Genomic DNA, 14,974 nt, shown 5'->3' with positions numbered 1-14,974 from the left:
AAAAGCACAGCTCCAAATCTGTAAGCACTATACCATGAAGCAGACGAAAATAAGTTTATTTTAACACCAGGCAGAACACCAGGAATCGCAAACTACAGGCAGAACATCAGAAATCACAAACTAATTCTCAATGAACAATACTTACACCCGCTGAAGTAAGAAATCTTAGTAAGATCCACAAGAACTACATGCTCAAAAACACGAGACAGTTTCTTCCCTTAGTTAGAAATGAAAAACGAAGACATAACATCACATAATAAGGAAGAATTTTTTTAAAAGTACAATTATGTCCACCTATGAAAGTTGTGAGAACAACGAAATGATCTTTTGATTTGAAATATTCATAACTGGCCTTTAATTCATGTATATATAAAAAACCCATACCTTGTAGAGACCAAAGAAGCCTAAGTCCCGTAATACAGTGAGGGCACTAACTCGTGGACCAGTAGTAATTTCTCCAGCCACTTGTAATCGAATCTTGACAATTTCCAGTGGATTGGTAAAGATCACTTGAGAACCTCCAGCCTGAAATTAAAAGTGGAAGGCAATACATTAACCTGTCACATTATTTGCAGTGTACGTCCTGTTACATTCAAGAGAAGACATTTTTAATCCTGCTGTAGTCAGTTAAGCTATTAGCAGACCAGAGTTTTAGTATTAGTTAGTAAACTGCAGCTCACAAGGTAAAAAACCTACTCCCCCATGAGATGACTGGTCAGGAAAACCAGAGAGGAAGCAGGTCAGCCACTGCAGGACACTGCAGTACATCAGACAGACACCAGCCCAATACTTGCTGCAAGAATACCTTCGCCAACACCAATTTATGCAATACTGACAAGCCATTGTAAAGCAAGCAATGAAGTGAAAGGAAGAATTAGTAAATAGGTAAAGAAACTGAGATGCGCATGCCAGTACGCAGAAAGTGAAAACACACTACTGAAGAGTAAAAGTCTGGCAGAAGCTTTTTCAATTTTGGCATGAGTTCATAAAACAAAGAACACATGCATTCCAAAGACCAGAACTGCAGATATGTTGCGTTTTTTTTAAAACCCCACTGAACTACCAGTTTCAGTGCCATTAAACGCTGTTTGATTCAAGAGCCTGAGCTCCACATCATTATTTGTGCATCATGTAATAAAGAAAAGAAGGTCTACAGACTGAAGGATTCTATTAATCAAGAACCGGTAAATGTTTTTTATGTCTCAGTCTCCATTTGTTGGGAAGCCATCGCGCAACTGATTTTGAAAGTTAGATTTAAAACACAACAGTGGCATGCATTTCAGACTCCCCCCAAGTTCTCATAAAGTTCATCTCATTCACAATATGTAATGTAGGGCATAACTTTTCTGCTACACTGACAGATCCTGAGTTAAAAATTTGAAACAAGACAAAAAAGGTAACATGAAGCGTTAGCTAAGTGTATTCAAAAAATACTCATTCAAACTCCATCTGGCCCAAATTCAAGAGTGTCATTCTAACTTCTGTTAATTTCTTAATTATGTGGCCCAACAGCTATGCCCTTCTCTAGGTTCTGAGATCACACAAACCATGAAAAGGGCAACCCTCACCCTCCCCACAACAAAACAACTATTTTTTTCTAGAAGGTAAAAACTAAAATGAAATAAGACACATTTAAAAGCACTTCCATCTAGCCATGTCTAGTATGTAAACACTATGTGCACATCTTTTTTAAATTATCCAAATGTTAAAAGAATTAATCATAGCTCAGATTAACTATCATTCAAAATAAAAAATATGCGCAGTAATACGGTTTAAATAATGTGTTGAAGAAATGGCAAATTGCACGAACAACTATTCTTGTCTACCACTTAGGCTGAGCACACACAGTGCGGTTACAAATTAAAGTCTTTACATAACCCCCAAAATATCCCAAATGTTTCCTATTTTGACCAGAAAAAGCATGCTCTTGTGTAACTCAACTGGTTTTGACTTTCAAATTGGCATAATTTAATTTAACTGCTTTTACCAAACCAGAATCCTGGTACATATAAAACTGCTATTCTTGTTGCCATCAGAAATTACACTGATAAATTATTTGGCACATATGCTGACTTCAGTTTTGCGCTTAAACTGAGACATATTAAGTAAGTAAGCATTCAAAACAAAAAATTGTTTCTTTCACTTGTCTACTCATCTTGCAAAGTCTCAAAAAAAAAATCGTGGAAATGTCCTTATGGTGAATTACAAATTCCTACACAATAAACATTTTGGTCAATGTATTACAAATATTAAGCATTCCCACATGCCATCACACATATTTTCTTCCTAAAAGGATAAAATCCCAATTGCAGGTGATAATGTTAATTTGCAAGTTTGCTATACCACAGCCCTCCTCTAAAACACACTATTTAAAAACTCATACCAACTGATCTATGTTAGCACAAATAAACTACTTTCCCTCAGTATGATATTCTTGCAGTTCATTGTGCCATGACTCCACGGGAAGTGTTCCTTTAATTTTCAATTCGGGAAAACCATATTAAAATTTAAAAAGATGACAACAAAATTAAGTTTTATTTATTATTATTATTAATGCACCGAAACACTGAGCCATTTAAAAATCTACAAAAATGTTTATAAGTGAATACCATATTTAAAGAAACAAAATAGAAACATGTATCTGATTTTAAAGGAAAATAAAGGGAAATAATTTCTGAATTCAAGCAAATGGGAAGTACTTTGGGTGCTAGCACATATAAATGTTTATGTTTGCACGTCCAACCTGGCTGTGTCAACTCTTGCAGCATTAGGTGTTTGTGGCTCTGGGTAAATCACACAAGACTTACTCTGCTTCAGCTTGCTTTGAAAAATGGGGACGTTATTATTTACCCACCTCCGACAATCAAGCTTGCTGCATTCAGATTTTTAAAACACTGAGACCCACATGCACCAGGCATTACTAAAAAGACTACCGTTTTTGCTGCCCACAAAGCAGGTCTGAAGAAAGACATCAGAAATTTCCAATGAAGTCTTTCCACAAAACTGTCCCGGTACTAGCCCAGAACTCCCTAACAACCTTTGTCATCCTCTGAATTTGATCAAAGATATACACCAAAAATCAAATGGTGGATAACTGAAAGCGATGAGCCAGACAATACCTCACAGAGGGTCTCGGTAGGAGGGTTTCTACCACCTGCCTGCTTTGTGATGGAGAGGAAGGCTGGTTTATCAGCCTGTGCAGAGGCAGTTCTAGTGGTAACAAGTACAGTCGCCTGGTGGGGAGCTTTTATCACTCTGTTATTTAACCATCTATGCTGGTAACTGCAGCTCCTTACTCTCAAAATGGGGGGGAAGCAAACCGGAGATGGCTACTATACTCTCTAATGAAATGATTTCTTGCTTGTCTAGTACCGGTAACTCCTATTGTGTTACTCATAATCATAGTATGCAAGTGTCTCATAAATATTAATAGTATTTCCTCTCAGTGCTCCTGTGAGGAAAGTACAATGACTTCAGTTTTACAAGAAGGGGATGTGAGGTAAAGAGGTTAATTGTATGCCCAGTGTGTGCGTCCTCCTAGCTCAAACACACACAACTTGTAAGAGTCTCCAGATATCTTGATCTCCAAATCAGTAGCTTGAATCACAATAGCATGGCTCCTGCCTTCTTTCTGAGCTCCTGCATAGTGAATGCAATGAAAGAAATCTCATCAATCTATTTTTTCCCAGTCTCTTCAAGGTGCTGGTATAAACTTTTATGGAAAAAACAGACAGAACATCAACAGCACACCGTATCACCCTGCTCATTCATTCTGTTTGGCCAAAAATTTAAGAACTTGCCTTGTTTGCTAACTTTTGTAGTTGAAAGTGTAACTCATTTTAAAATTTCGAAATATGCTCTGAAAGGTCAGAATTTGAAAACTATTTTTTTGGACAGAATAAACACAGTTTAAGTTCAGGTTGTTCAAGCTTAATGATTTCTCCACTAAGTGTCACAAAAATCAATTTCATCAACTGTTTAATACAGATAGTTCCCAGTAACATCGACTTTTCTATACTGAAGTTACAAACTTGAATACCCTCAACTCTGAATTCCTTATCACCTCTTCCAATCATTTTTTAAAGAAACAAATGATCTGACTGTAAAAGGAAAACTATTACTTTTCAGTTATGATCTCGTGATTAAAATAAAAGCTCCAATTTTGAGTTATTTATAGAGTAGATACCTAGAGGTACTGCATAGATAATTATCAGTAAAGGCCCATAAAGGGCCCATATTATTCTGAAAGAATTTAACATTTGACCTAATCACAAGCACTTATGGTCTTGTTTGATGTAAAGCAAGAAAATAAAAGGGAAATACCTCTGTCATCCAAGAACTCCTCATACACACATAGCTAGAAATCTGCATGTCTATAAAATGTTCAATGTACGTTAACACAGACAGCTAGCTATATGTCCACACAAATGAATTTTTAAAAACAAGCTTTTTTTTTTTTTTTCATTTTTGTAGTTCTTCAACTCTGCAATTGGTATGATATCACCCAACACCTCTCGATGGCAGTATAGTCTTGTACAGTAATGCAATACTGTACATCACATGCCTCCTTCTACTTTCCTATTTTACTGAACAGAAGGGAGAAGTAGAAATAGTTGAGGTACTTTTTTTTGTCCATGTGGAAATAAACCCCACTCTGTAGTGAAAAAAAATTAGTTTAATAACAATTGCTTAACACTCCAGTTTAAGAAGTCAGAATGTTTTCTACTTCTTCATGTGTTCAGTCCACCTTGTAATAAACTCTACTTGAAAATAAACAGATTTTCACCCCCCTTATTACACTAAGACAAGAAATTCCTGTTCTTTTTAATGTAACTGCATTTTGTGCCCTTATGAGATTAGATAAGAAATGAGCACACCAGACCCAGCTCTCCGAGGGATTTCACATTTCCATTTGAAAGCTTCGGTGTAGGTTCTGAAGAGAATACAGCTTGTAATTCAGGAAGAAAATTCTGTGTTTTCCATCCCAGAAGAAAGTACTAGAATCTTTTCCTTTCATTGCTACTGACCATCAACTGTTCTTGTGCCTCTAATTAACCTTATTACCTACTTCAAATCATAGCCTTTTCCCTGTTCTCATCTAAGAGTATTTAGGGTCAGCCAAAATCTTTCTTCTGTGTCCCATCCAACTTTTCACATATCACCTTTTAAGGTTTCATGGATGAAGAAAGGATTACTACTGCTATTAGAGTGTTAATATTTCCCAACAATATCACCCAGGGATAGCAATTATGGCAATTAACGGCAACCATTAAAATACAGAAGCAATATATTATATATTTATCCAAAATCAACTTCTGCAAAAGAAACCATCTACCATGTCTTCGCTACTCGTTCAATTTACAAGACGACAAGCAGGTGCAAGTTTCAAAATTTTGGTCAACTGTTTATCACATTGAGTCATATGGAGTATCATACACTGTCCCAGGCCGTTACTCCTTGCCACCTGCCAGATGCAGCTTGTTCTCCTGTGCATTTGCTAGCATCCATTAATCCTAATTAAAGTCAAGGTTCCTGAAGTGGTGAGCATTGTACAGACACACAATGAAGACTTTTCCCTGTCATAAAAAAAAAAAAATCTAAATTAAAAATGCACTCAAGGGATGAAAGAATGGAAGAATTACCATCCTCATTGTATACTAAAGGGCAACTAAGGCATAGAACTATTCAGTGATTTACCACAAAAATCACATACTAACTCTACGACAGAACAAGGCTTAGAAGCCAGATTTATGGAGTGCCAGTGCAGTGCTTCAAACTACCTCTGAAAGTCTTGGTGTTTGCATGGCAAAAGATCCCAAGAGCATCAGATGAATTATGCTGAGCTGCTGCAGAGGTGATTTCACTATGCCAGAAGAGCTACCGAGTAACAGACATCTGTCCAAAGTGACTGTTTTTCTTACAGATTTCAAAGGTGGCAACCTTAATTACATGGTGCTGTATGTCAAGGGCAAAGCATACCAGGTTCTCATGTCTATGTCATGGTTCTATGTCACCTTTTTTTCCGATAAAGCCAGGCTTCAAAAATCAATACAAGCCATCTCATGTTATTTTGCGTCCTCTCATCTGTGGTCCTATCTATACAGGATTCTGATAATGCTCTTTAGCAATGGGAGTTCATATAGTAAATACCTTTGCTTCAGATCACAAGGACATTTCCTGAGCCCTCAATCATCTGCTTTTCACTACCCTGACCAGGCTAGCACAGAAACAGCTTTCATGCTGCTTAGTCAGAACCGTGTTTTTCTCCAGCTAATCTTTCTTGTCTTCTGAGGACAGCCTTCTCTTGGTATGGCTAAGGTTTTACTTTGGGCAGCTCAAACAGCGAATGCTGCTAGAATTGCAGAGTCTTGTTAACATCCAAGTGTACATAAAATGTAGAGCAAGCTCTTCAAATGCTCACATAAAAGTGCTCATAAATAGAATTACAATTAGTCTGAACAGAAGTAAATTCCTGCTACTGCTTCTAAGACTCAGATGCAAGTTGTGACGATTGTCCTACAACAGTATGTTAATGACCTGGCTAAACAGAAACAAACAGGAGTATGGTTTGTTTATAAGCACTGACAAAGTCTGCAGTGGGAAAAAAATTAAAATTGTGGATTTGATATTTTCCACGTTATAGGTAATTCAGTTCTCAGAAGCCTAGCCAAAGAATCAAAGTGGAGCCTGTTTGATTGACATTATAAAAGCAATTAAGTTACAGACCTGTCAAATATGTTAACATTTGGCTCTGTCTGCTGTACTTGTCTATTTTGACTAGTTGTAGAATCATTTAATGATTTACAGACCTTTCAAGTCTTCAGGCATGGTAGCTGTATTAAAACTGTGACCCATTATTTCTTGGTTACATCATAAATTACTGTGACATCATAAATATCTTCCCTTTTCTCATAGAAAGCTAGATTTTTATTCCTGATTTGAGTCTGAGCCTTTGTTTTTTGGTTGGTTTTTGTTTTTTTTTTGAACCTGCACTGGTAAACACTAAAATATTTTACTGTCAGTAAAAGAAGGAGTAATAGAAGAAAGGGATGTGTAATAAAATATAATTGTCAAAACAAATACATGTTTTAAACTGTAATGTACGTTCATACAAAATTTTGCAGTCATTGTTTCTAATACAATAGAAAAAAAAAGAATACATTTCAAATATTAAGTGTGTTTGTTGGAAAAAAATGGGCTTTTTAAGAGTTCAGAAGTGTTCGGTTCTGCAATGAGAAACATATCAACCTAATCCTATGCATCCCTCTTTGTTTTACAGTTTGAAAAATTTCCTCTCTATTTTTTTTTTTTTTTTTAGTGGAGAAGGGAAATGAAAAGGAAGAGGAGAGAGGAAGCAAAGGGGGAAAGCACCTCTAATTCATTATGGGAAAATACCTTTGGGAAAAAAAAAAAAAATCAACTAATCCAAAAGGAAAATTCAAAATAGAGTGAAATCATGCTCTGCATAACTCCTTACTGCTTTTAGGAAAGGCCAGGCATGACTGGGTGAAAATTTCAGCAAACTATTTTTTAAAACATCCAAACCTGCAAGGAAATGTCGAGTGAGGTCAAAGAAAAGCAGGAACACTATACCAGAAACTTCCCCACCCTTTGGTACAACATCTTGTAACGGCTATCATGTTACTGTATGTTGCCTTCCCAAACTTCATTACAAGGCTTAAATCTAAGATTAGCTGAAAATTAACCAGAGACAATTAAAACAGAGCAGTGTTGAAATGTAATGGGTTTGCAAATATGAAGTAAAATTTAAGTCCAGATCTAGCTGGAGTTTTTTGTACCAAAAGTTTACAATTAGTTTAAATTATTTTCAGTATGCTGAAAATAACTACAATTACAGTGGTTCAGACAAGAAAACTACACTTTAAAAGTATCTAATTAATTACAGTATATTCTGTTACATTATATTAATTATATTAAATAGACTTTAATTAATTTATTTAACAACATAGATTTTATCTAAAAAGAAAATAGCTCTAAATTTAATCAAGAAAAAAATGTGTTAGGAGTTTCTGAACTTTTCCTTAAACAAGAAATGTGACGGTTAGGCTTTTACACATGCAGGTACAACTCCCCCTGAAAGTAACGGAAGTTAGGTTCCCTGACTACAGGGAGAACAGATCTCTGAGAATAAATCTGTTAAGAGTTCACAAGATGTATGCTATTTGCTTTCAAAGCTAGTATGAGCAATCATCAAGATGATCATCATTATTTAACTATCTCAATAAACTATACCAAAACTTTTCTCAGTGAGAGAAGTTGTTATTTTCTTTTTTTTTTTTTTTTTTTTCAGATATACATGCAGAGGTTTTTTTCCCTGGCATTCAAAATGCACAGTTTCATTTTACCCATAGCTCAGCCTTCCTTGACAAATAGCATAGAATTTTATCAGATGTAGGTTTCTAAATAATGAAAGCAAGAATGACACCTTCACTCTCCTTTAGCCTACAACTTAGAACCATCTGAATTTTTGCAAGTAAGAGATCTAAGAAGTGTGGGAATTGCAGTCCATACACCCTCTAGCTCTACCACAATGCCACAGAGAAAATGCAGCTCAGATGCAGACTTATCTTTATTATTCTCTGAAACACAAAATACATGTTCAAAGTAGCTTAAACTATTAGCACTGGTTTGGTTATTTGGCACAATTAATCTGAAATTTCACATCATATTCCTTTATTAAAATTAACTCTGGACAGGATTTTGCACTTTCTAGATGAACTCCATTTTAACTGTTTCTAATTTTTATGTTCCATAGTACAGTTGAGGTTGTCCAAGCAGGTCCAATATGTTTTAACTTTATTACAATTACTATAAAGTCTCTAGAAATATGCCTAAAATTGCCTTGACGACTTAAATAAAAGCAGATCTGTACGGGGTCTGTAATTGTACTGTGCTACATGATTTAAACTGGCTAATAGTGAGCACACACAGAGCAGCTGGGAAGGAAAAGACTGTGTGTGCTCGGAAAGAGGAGGGAGAGCAAAAGGAAAGGTTAATAAAGCAAAATGTTTTTCTCTCTTCTTGCTGAAAATTAAGCCTCCCATTTACCTACATAATTGTATTACTATATGCAAAGTAACACATATTATATAGTTACTTCTTTCTAGTCATGCTATAATACTTCTCTGTTTTTTGTAATATTTCGTATGTGTTTTATGATCACTATTTTGCATCTTTGCATCTCTTTCCCAGTTACTTCCAGACACACAACGTAAATTTTTCAATTAAACATGGAACTGCTTTATTTAAGGAACTAAGCAAAATTACTGTCTCACCTAAAAGCTTAGCGTTCAGGGCAACACCTCAAAACCCCCAAAATAATATTTACACCACTTTTACAAACAGTTTTCAATTGGTTAACGTAACTCAAAAAATAAGAGTAATGACCAGTGCTGTATCAAAAAAAATCAGGTTACTTTTAACAGAGGCTTTTAAGTGAATTAAGTTTAAAAGAAGCAAGCGGCTATACTTGGTATGACCAGTGATTATTCTTTAATTAAAATATAAAATAAATTGAAAGATCATGAAAAAAAGTTTACAGAAACTTCAAGATTACTGCCACTGTAAAACAAAAGATTTCAAGTGGTACTTTCAGCTTACCCAAGATCATCCTTTTATTAAAGAATCCCTGAAGGTAAGTTATAGCATTTGCAGAAATTAAACCTAACATATTTGTGCACTTTTTCATTCAAGGAGGTTAAGTCAGATTTGCAGTTTAGATGCTCAACAGATCCTAGCTCTACAGTATCATTACACGATGCCTTGGAACTGAAGCTTTTTACTAGTCTAATAATTATAAGGGCTATATAGGATTCACGTGAGTGATGAGAGTTCTAACGCACAGCAGAGCCCAGAGTTCATGGTGAGTATCTGGCACTGTGCAAATCTGGAAGTTACATATATTTTTATGGGTAGCAAATACCATAGTCACTAGGAAAATTTCTTACAAACAAAGGAGATGGAAATTTTAAGTTAGTAATACATAACAATCCTCCTTAAGATTCTGTATAAAAATACAAAGGTATTCTCAGGGATCTCAAAAAAAAATCTCAACCAACCTATCACTTTCATCTTCACATAATAAAAAGCTATGAAACAGGCTGTTAACTGAACTAAGTGCCACGAGGTCACGGAGTAAGAGATCTTTCTATTCTCTTCTTTTCTTCTTTTTTTTTTTTTTTTTCAGGAGAGAAAACAGTTTACAAAACAGAAAAAGACTTGTTCAATGAAACAATCAGCTTTAGTTACAAGTGCAAAAGTCAGCCATGTGTACTAATTCTCAGTAATTATGATGCAAAGCGAACTCCTTGGGGACTTAAAAGTCAACGTCTGGCAATGGTTGGGCAAACAGCCGAATGGAGCTACTCAGGTGATACTGACCCCTTCAAAGCCCTTTGTATTACTGAACAACCCAAACTGTCCAAGTATCCTCCCCTTCTTAAGTATTAATGCTATATTGTACTCACAGGGCTGGTATTTAAAACATTAAAATCTAGAACGCATCCAGCTCACAACTCTTGGGTAAACAATGAATACACTCCAAAGAAACAGAAGCACTGAAGAAGGAACATTTAACATATGTGTTTGTAACACAATCACAGCTGAGAATTAGATGTGGAGAGAGGAAAGGTGATAGGGCAGGTGTCTTTTATCAAATTCATCTTAGTTGGCTGCCCCTTTTTAGACTCTTAACACATCATGCACTCCTGTCTTCTTGCCTCCCACATAAGCGATTACTACATTGTGAAAGGAGGTAAAAATACAACACTGAAAATTTTTGAAAGAATTCAACAGTGTCCTTACTGTTTCCACAGTGAAATTGCAGGTTTCACGTTGGCTTAAACAAGAATAAAGTTAGGCCAAAACAACGCTGAAAGCTATAGGAAAAAGCCTGTCTTTGACATCTCATATTTTATGCATATATTTACACCATGAGAGAAAAATTCACCCCAAAAAACTAGGCATCACTTGTAATGAGAGTCTCTCTTGCTAGTCTGAATTGGGTTTAAAATTACAAAAAAAACCCAGACCACCTGCAGAAAAGACAAGTTGCAACCTATCTACCTGGCAGTAGACTATGCCCTTAAGTGGAGCACTCCAGTTAAAAGAAAACTCAGGGCATTCTGCCACCACACATGTACTGCTACAACTTTATGCAGCATCTCATTGTTAATATATATTTCAAATAACAAATAGGACAAATCAACATTTACAGCACATTTAAAATACATCTCAAACCACCTATCTCTTAAAGCAGACCCTTAATACACAATGAACTACTGGCAAAAAGCTTGCTGCAGCATTCTCATGAATGACAGGTCTCTGTAAAGAGTGCTTTTTGTACTGCATTAAAAAATTCACAGCAGTCTGTAAAAATAAAAACTCTAGATCAAATGACATTTTAAATGAAAATTTTGCTGAATTCTCTATGGCTACTATGTTCATAGGACATTTTATTAGTGTAAGGGGCAAATACTCTTTACTCTGCAAGTACTTTATTGCATTTTTCCTTCATTTACAGCATGCTTTTTATTTAGGGCTTTAGAGACGCACATTCTTTTCTCTCTCCCCTTCTTTTTTTCTCCCCTGAACGCTCCTAAAGTTACAGAACAAGGGGATCCTACCTGGCAGTCTACAACAGGTCAGTGATCAAACAGAAGGAGCAGTGAGACAGCAGCCAAATCCTGCCCCATCTCCTGAGAATTACAGAAAACCAGGGCTTCTCAGCCTGTAATGCAACCAAGCCACTGCACCCTGAGGCTCAGATAATCGTAGTATGCTCTCTGCAAGCACATACAGCACAAATCTCTGCACCTACTGAGGTTAAGACATAACCATTTCTTTTTAAGTTGCTGCTCAATGTAGTTTTTGACACAGGTAGAAGCCGCTTGAAAATGTGACCTCATCTGTCTTAGGACAGCAGAAACAAAGATAGATTGAAAATGTACCAACATTGCTCTGCCCCAGTGATCAAAGCCAGTTTAAATAAACAGTGTTCTTTATCTGTAAAGTCCACTGGTCTTTGAACAACTATTCATTTTACCTAAAGTATTTACATTTGCTTGAACAAAATCAATACACTAGATAAAGTAAGCTGTAGTATGAACAGACAGAACTAGACCAAACCGTGAAGTATTATCATTTACCCAGTAATATGCCAGTTGTTCATTAAGATACTACTTTGTGCAAGCAAAACACACTTAAAAACTCAGTGGGTTTTAAATACAGCCTACATTCAGGAATGCATTATGTACTCAGTTAACATTACACAGCCTACGTCTGCTATGAACTCAAAGAAGCATGAGTAGTTTTTGCCATTTCAAAAAGCCAGTATCACTGCAAAAAGTGAAAATTAGTGGGTGCAATAACACATCAGGAAAGAAGTGATGTGGCAGAGTGGGTGCCACAAAGTAGTAACTAATTATTAACTTCTGGAAAGGTTAGCATGAATCCTCTTTAGGCCATAAGCTATAGCCAACATGAATAAAGACACATTCTTTATTAAGGAAACAAACTCTAAGCCGTGAGAATTATACAGTGTGGTTAAAAGGCACGATGCAAAGAAACATTTACCCTTTCATCAAGAACGGCTGGCCTATCTAGGAAAGAACTGAGATGCTCTAGTAGAGTCTGCTCTTGAACCGGATCTGTGGTTAAACAGAAGCCTTAGTCCACATAGTTAATCTTACACACTACACTTCCATGAATCTCATATGAAGGAAATTAAAGATACTTACACAGCCACCAGCAAGAATTTCTGCAGCCAGTGGGACAGAGCCATCTTTAGTCATAAACTTATCTCTCACAAAATCATTAACCTTAAAAAACAAACATTTATGAAAGCTGGTAAATTAAAAGGTTGGAGAAAACACTGATCAGTTGCAAATTCTGTGCAACTGAAAATACAAATACATCCATGAAGCTACCAAACTAATAGATAAAAAACAGATATTAGATTTTATATGAAATATGGTAAAGCTATGTTTTTCTTTTTAACAAAGATTTGCAGCATAATTCAAATATTTATTATTGAAAAAGATAACAATCACTAATTAAATAATAAAAGCAATATCTGAAAATTAATGATAAAATCATTTAAGATTTTAGAAATGCTCACTACATTTACAAATTTAAATACAATTTCAAATTAATATCAGAATGTTCAATAATAAGTTTTAAGACAATAGTAATTTAATTAACAGCATTAAACACCTTTCCTTTTTAAAAATGCATACTACTAGCTTTGATGAATACTAACTTATTGGTGAATAGCCAATACATTATGACTGGGTTATAACAAGAAATTCTTCAGTGCCTTAAAATTATTCAAGAAATAACAAAATTACAGAACTAAAACAGTCAAGAAAAAAAACCGCATGCAAACAAGTTCCTTTCTTACCAACACTTCACTATAGGCTCATATTATCTCCTGTTACGCTAGAATTGCCATCCAGAGGGACCTGGACAATCTTGAGAAGTGGGTCTGTGTGAACCTCATGAGCTTCCACAAGGTCAAGTGCAAGGTCCTGCACCTGGATTGGAGCAACCCCAAGCACAAATACAGGCTGGGGGATGATGTGATCGAGAACAGCCTCATGTAGAAAGACTTGGGTGTACTGGTAGATGAAAAGTTGGACATGACCTGGCAATGTGCGCTTGCAGCCCAGAAAGCCAACCAAATCCTGGGCTTGCAGCAAAAGCAGCGTGACCAGCAGGTTAAGGGAGGGGATCCTCCCCCTCTACTTGACTCTGGTGAGACCTCCCTGCCTTCAGCTCTGGGGCCCCCAACACAAGAAGGACATGGACCTGTTGGAGCGAGTCCAGAGGAGGCCACGAAGATGATCAGAGGGCTGGAACACCTCTCCTCTGAAGACAGGCTGAGAGTTGGGGTTGTTCAGCCTGGAGAAGAGAAGGTTCCAGGGAGACCTTACAGCAGCCTTCCAGTACCTAAAGGGGCCTACAAGAAAGCCGGGGAGGGACTTTTTAGCAAGGCCTGTTGTGACAGGACAAGGGGTAATGCTTTTAAACTAAAGGAAGGAAGATTTAGACTAAATATAAGAAATAAATTTTTCACAATGAGGTGGTGAAACACTGGAACAGGTTTCCCAGAGAGGTGGTAGATGCCCCATCCCTGGACACATTCAAGGACAGGCTGGATGGGGCTCTGAGCAACCTAATTGAAGATGTCCCTGCTCACTGCATGGGGGTTGGACTAGATGACCTTTAAAGGTCCCTTCCAACCCAACTCATCCTATGATTCTAATTAAACATACAGGATCCATGTGGAAATAGATTAAAAAAGCCCTCCAAGTCCAATAAATAATTATTCATTTTTGCTAAGATGTGAAACCAAAGGCCTGCACTACTTACAAACAAACAGATGAGCTCAACAAGTTGAATAAGCTTGTTATATTTTGGAGCAAGTCTCAAAATAAGTTTTCAGTAAGATTCTTAAATATACAGATATCTGTATGTTATTTGTATGTTACTTGTAATGTTCACAAGTCAGATATAAACAGTTGCTTTGTGCTTTCTGTAATTCAGTTTGTATCAAGCAAAAATCATAGAATCACAGAATCATAGGATCGTTTAGGTTGGAAAAGACCTTTAAGATCATCAAGTACAACTGTAAATCTAACACTGCCAAGTCCACCACTAAACCATGTCCCTAAGTGCCACATCTACACATCTTTTAAATATCTCCAGGGATGGTGACTCCACAACTTCCCTGGACAGCCCGTTCCAACGCTTGACAACCCTTTTGGTGAAGAAAGTTTTCCTAATATCCAATGTAAATCTTCCCTGGTGCAACTTGAGGCCATTTCCTCTTGTCCTATTGGTGGTTATAGAGAACAGACTGACCCCCACCTTGCTACAACCTCCTTTTAGGTAGCTGTAGACAGTGATCAGGTCTCCCCTCAGCCTCCTCTTCTCCAGACTAAACAACCCCAGC

At 36.5% G+C, this 14,974-nt stretch overlaps 1 protein-coding gene across 1 annotated transcript in view; it reads right to left on the bottom strand.

Moving 5' to 3' along the window:
• Positions 1-14,974, bottom strand: part of SLC25A13 (solute carrier family 25 (aspartate/glutamate carrier), member 13) — a 78,674-nt gene that overhangs the window by 17,672 nt on the left and 46,028 nt on the right. The window contains exons 12-13 of the mRNA XM_009709800.1: positions 12,759-12,839; positions 385-525 (exon numbers count right to left, since the gene is read on the bottom strand). Of these exons, the coding sequence (XP_009708102.1) occupies positions 385-525; positions 12,759-12,839 (222 nt within the window). The remainder of the gene's footprint in view (positions 1-384; positions 526-12,758; positions 12,840-14,974) is intronic.

Source organism: Cariama cristata, unplaced genomic scaffold (assembly GCF_000690535.1).
Source record: "Cariama cristata isolate BGI_N322 unplaced genomic scaffold, ASM69053v1 scaffold7391, whole genome shotgun sequence".
Classification (NCBI taxonomy): Eukaryota; Metazoa; Chordata; class Aves; order Cariamiformes; family Cariamidae; genus Cariama; species Cariama cristata.
Note: the sequence above shows the minus strand (reverse complement) of the source record. Positions and strands in the feature narration are given on the sequence as shown.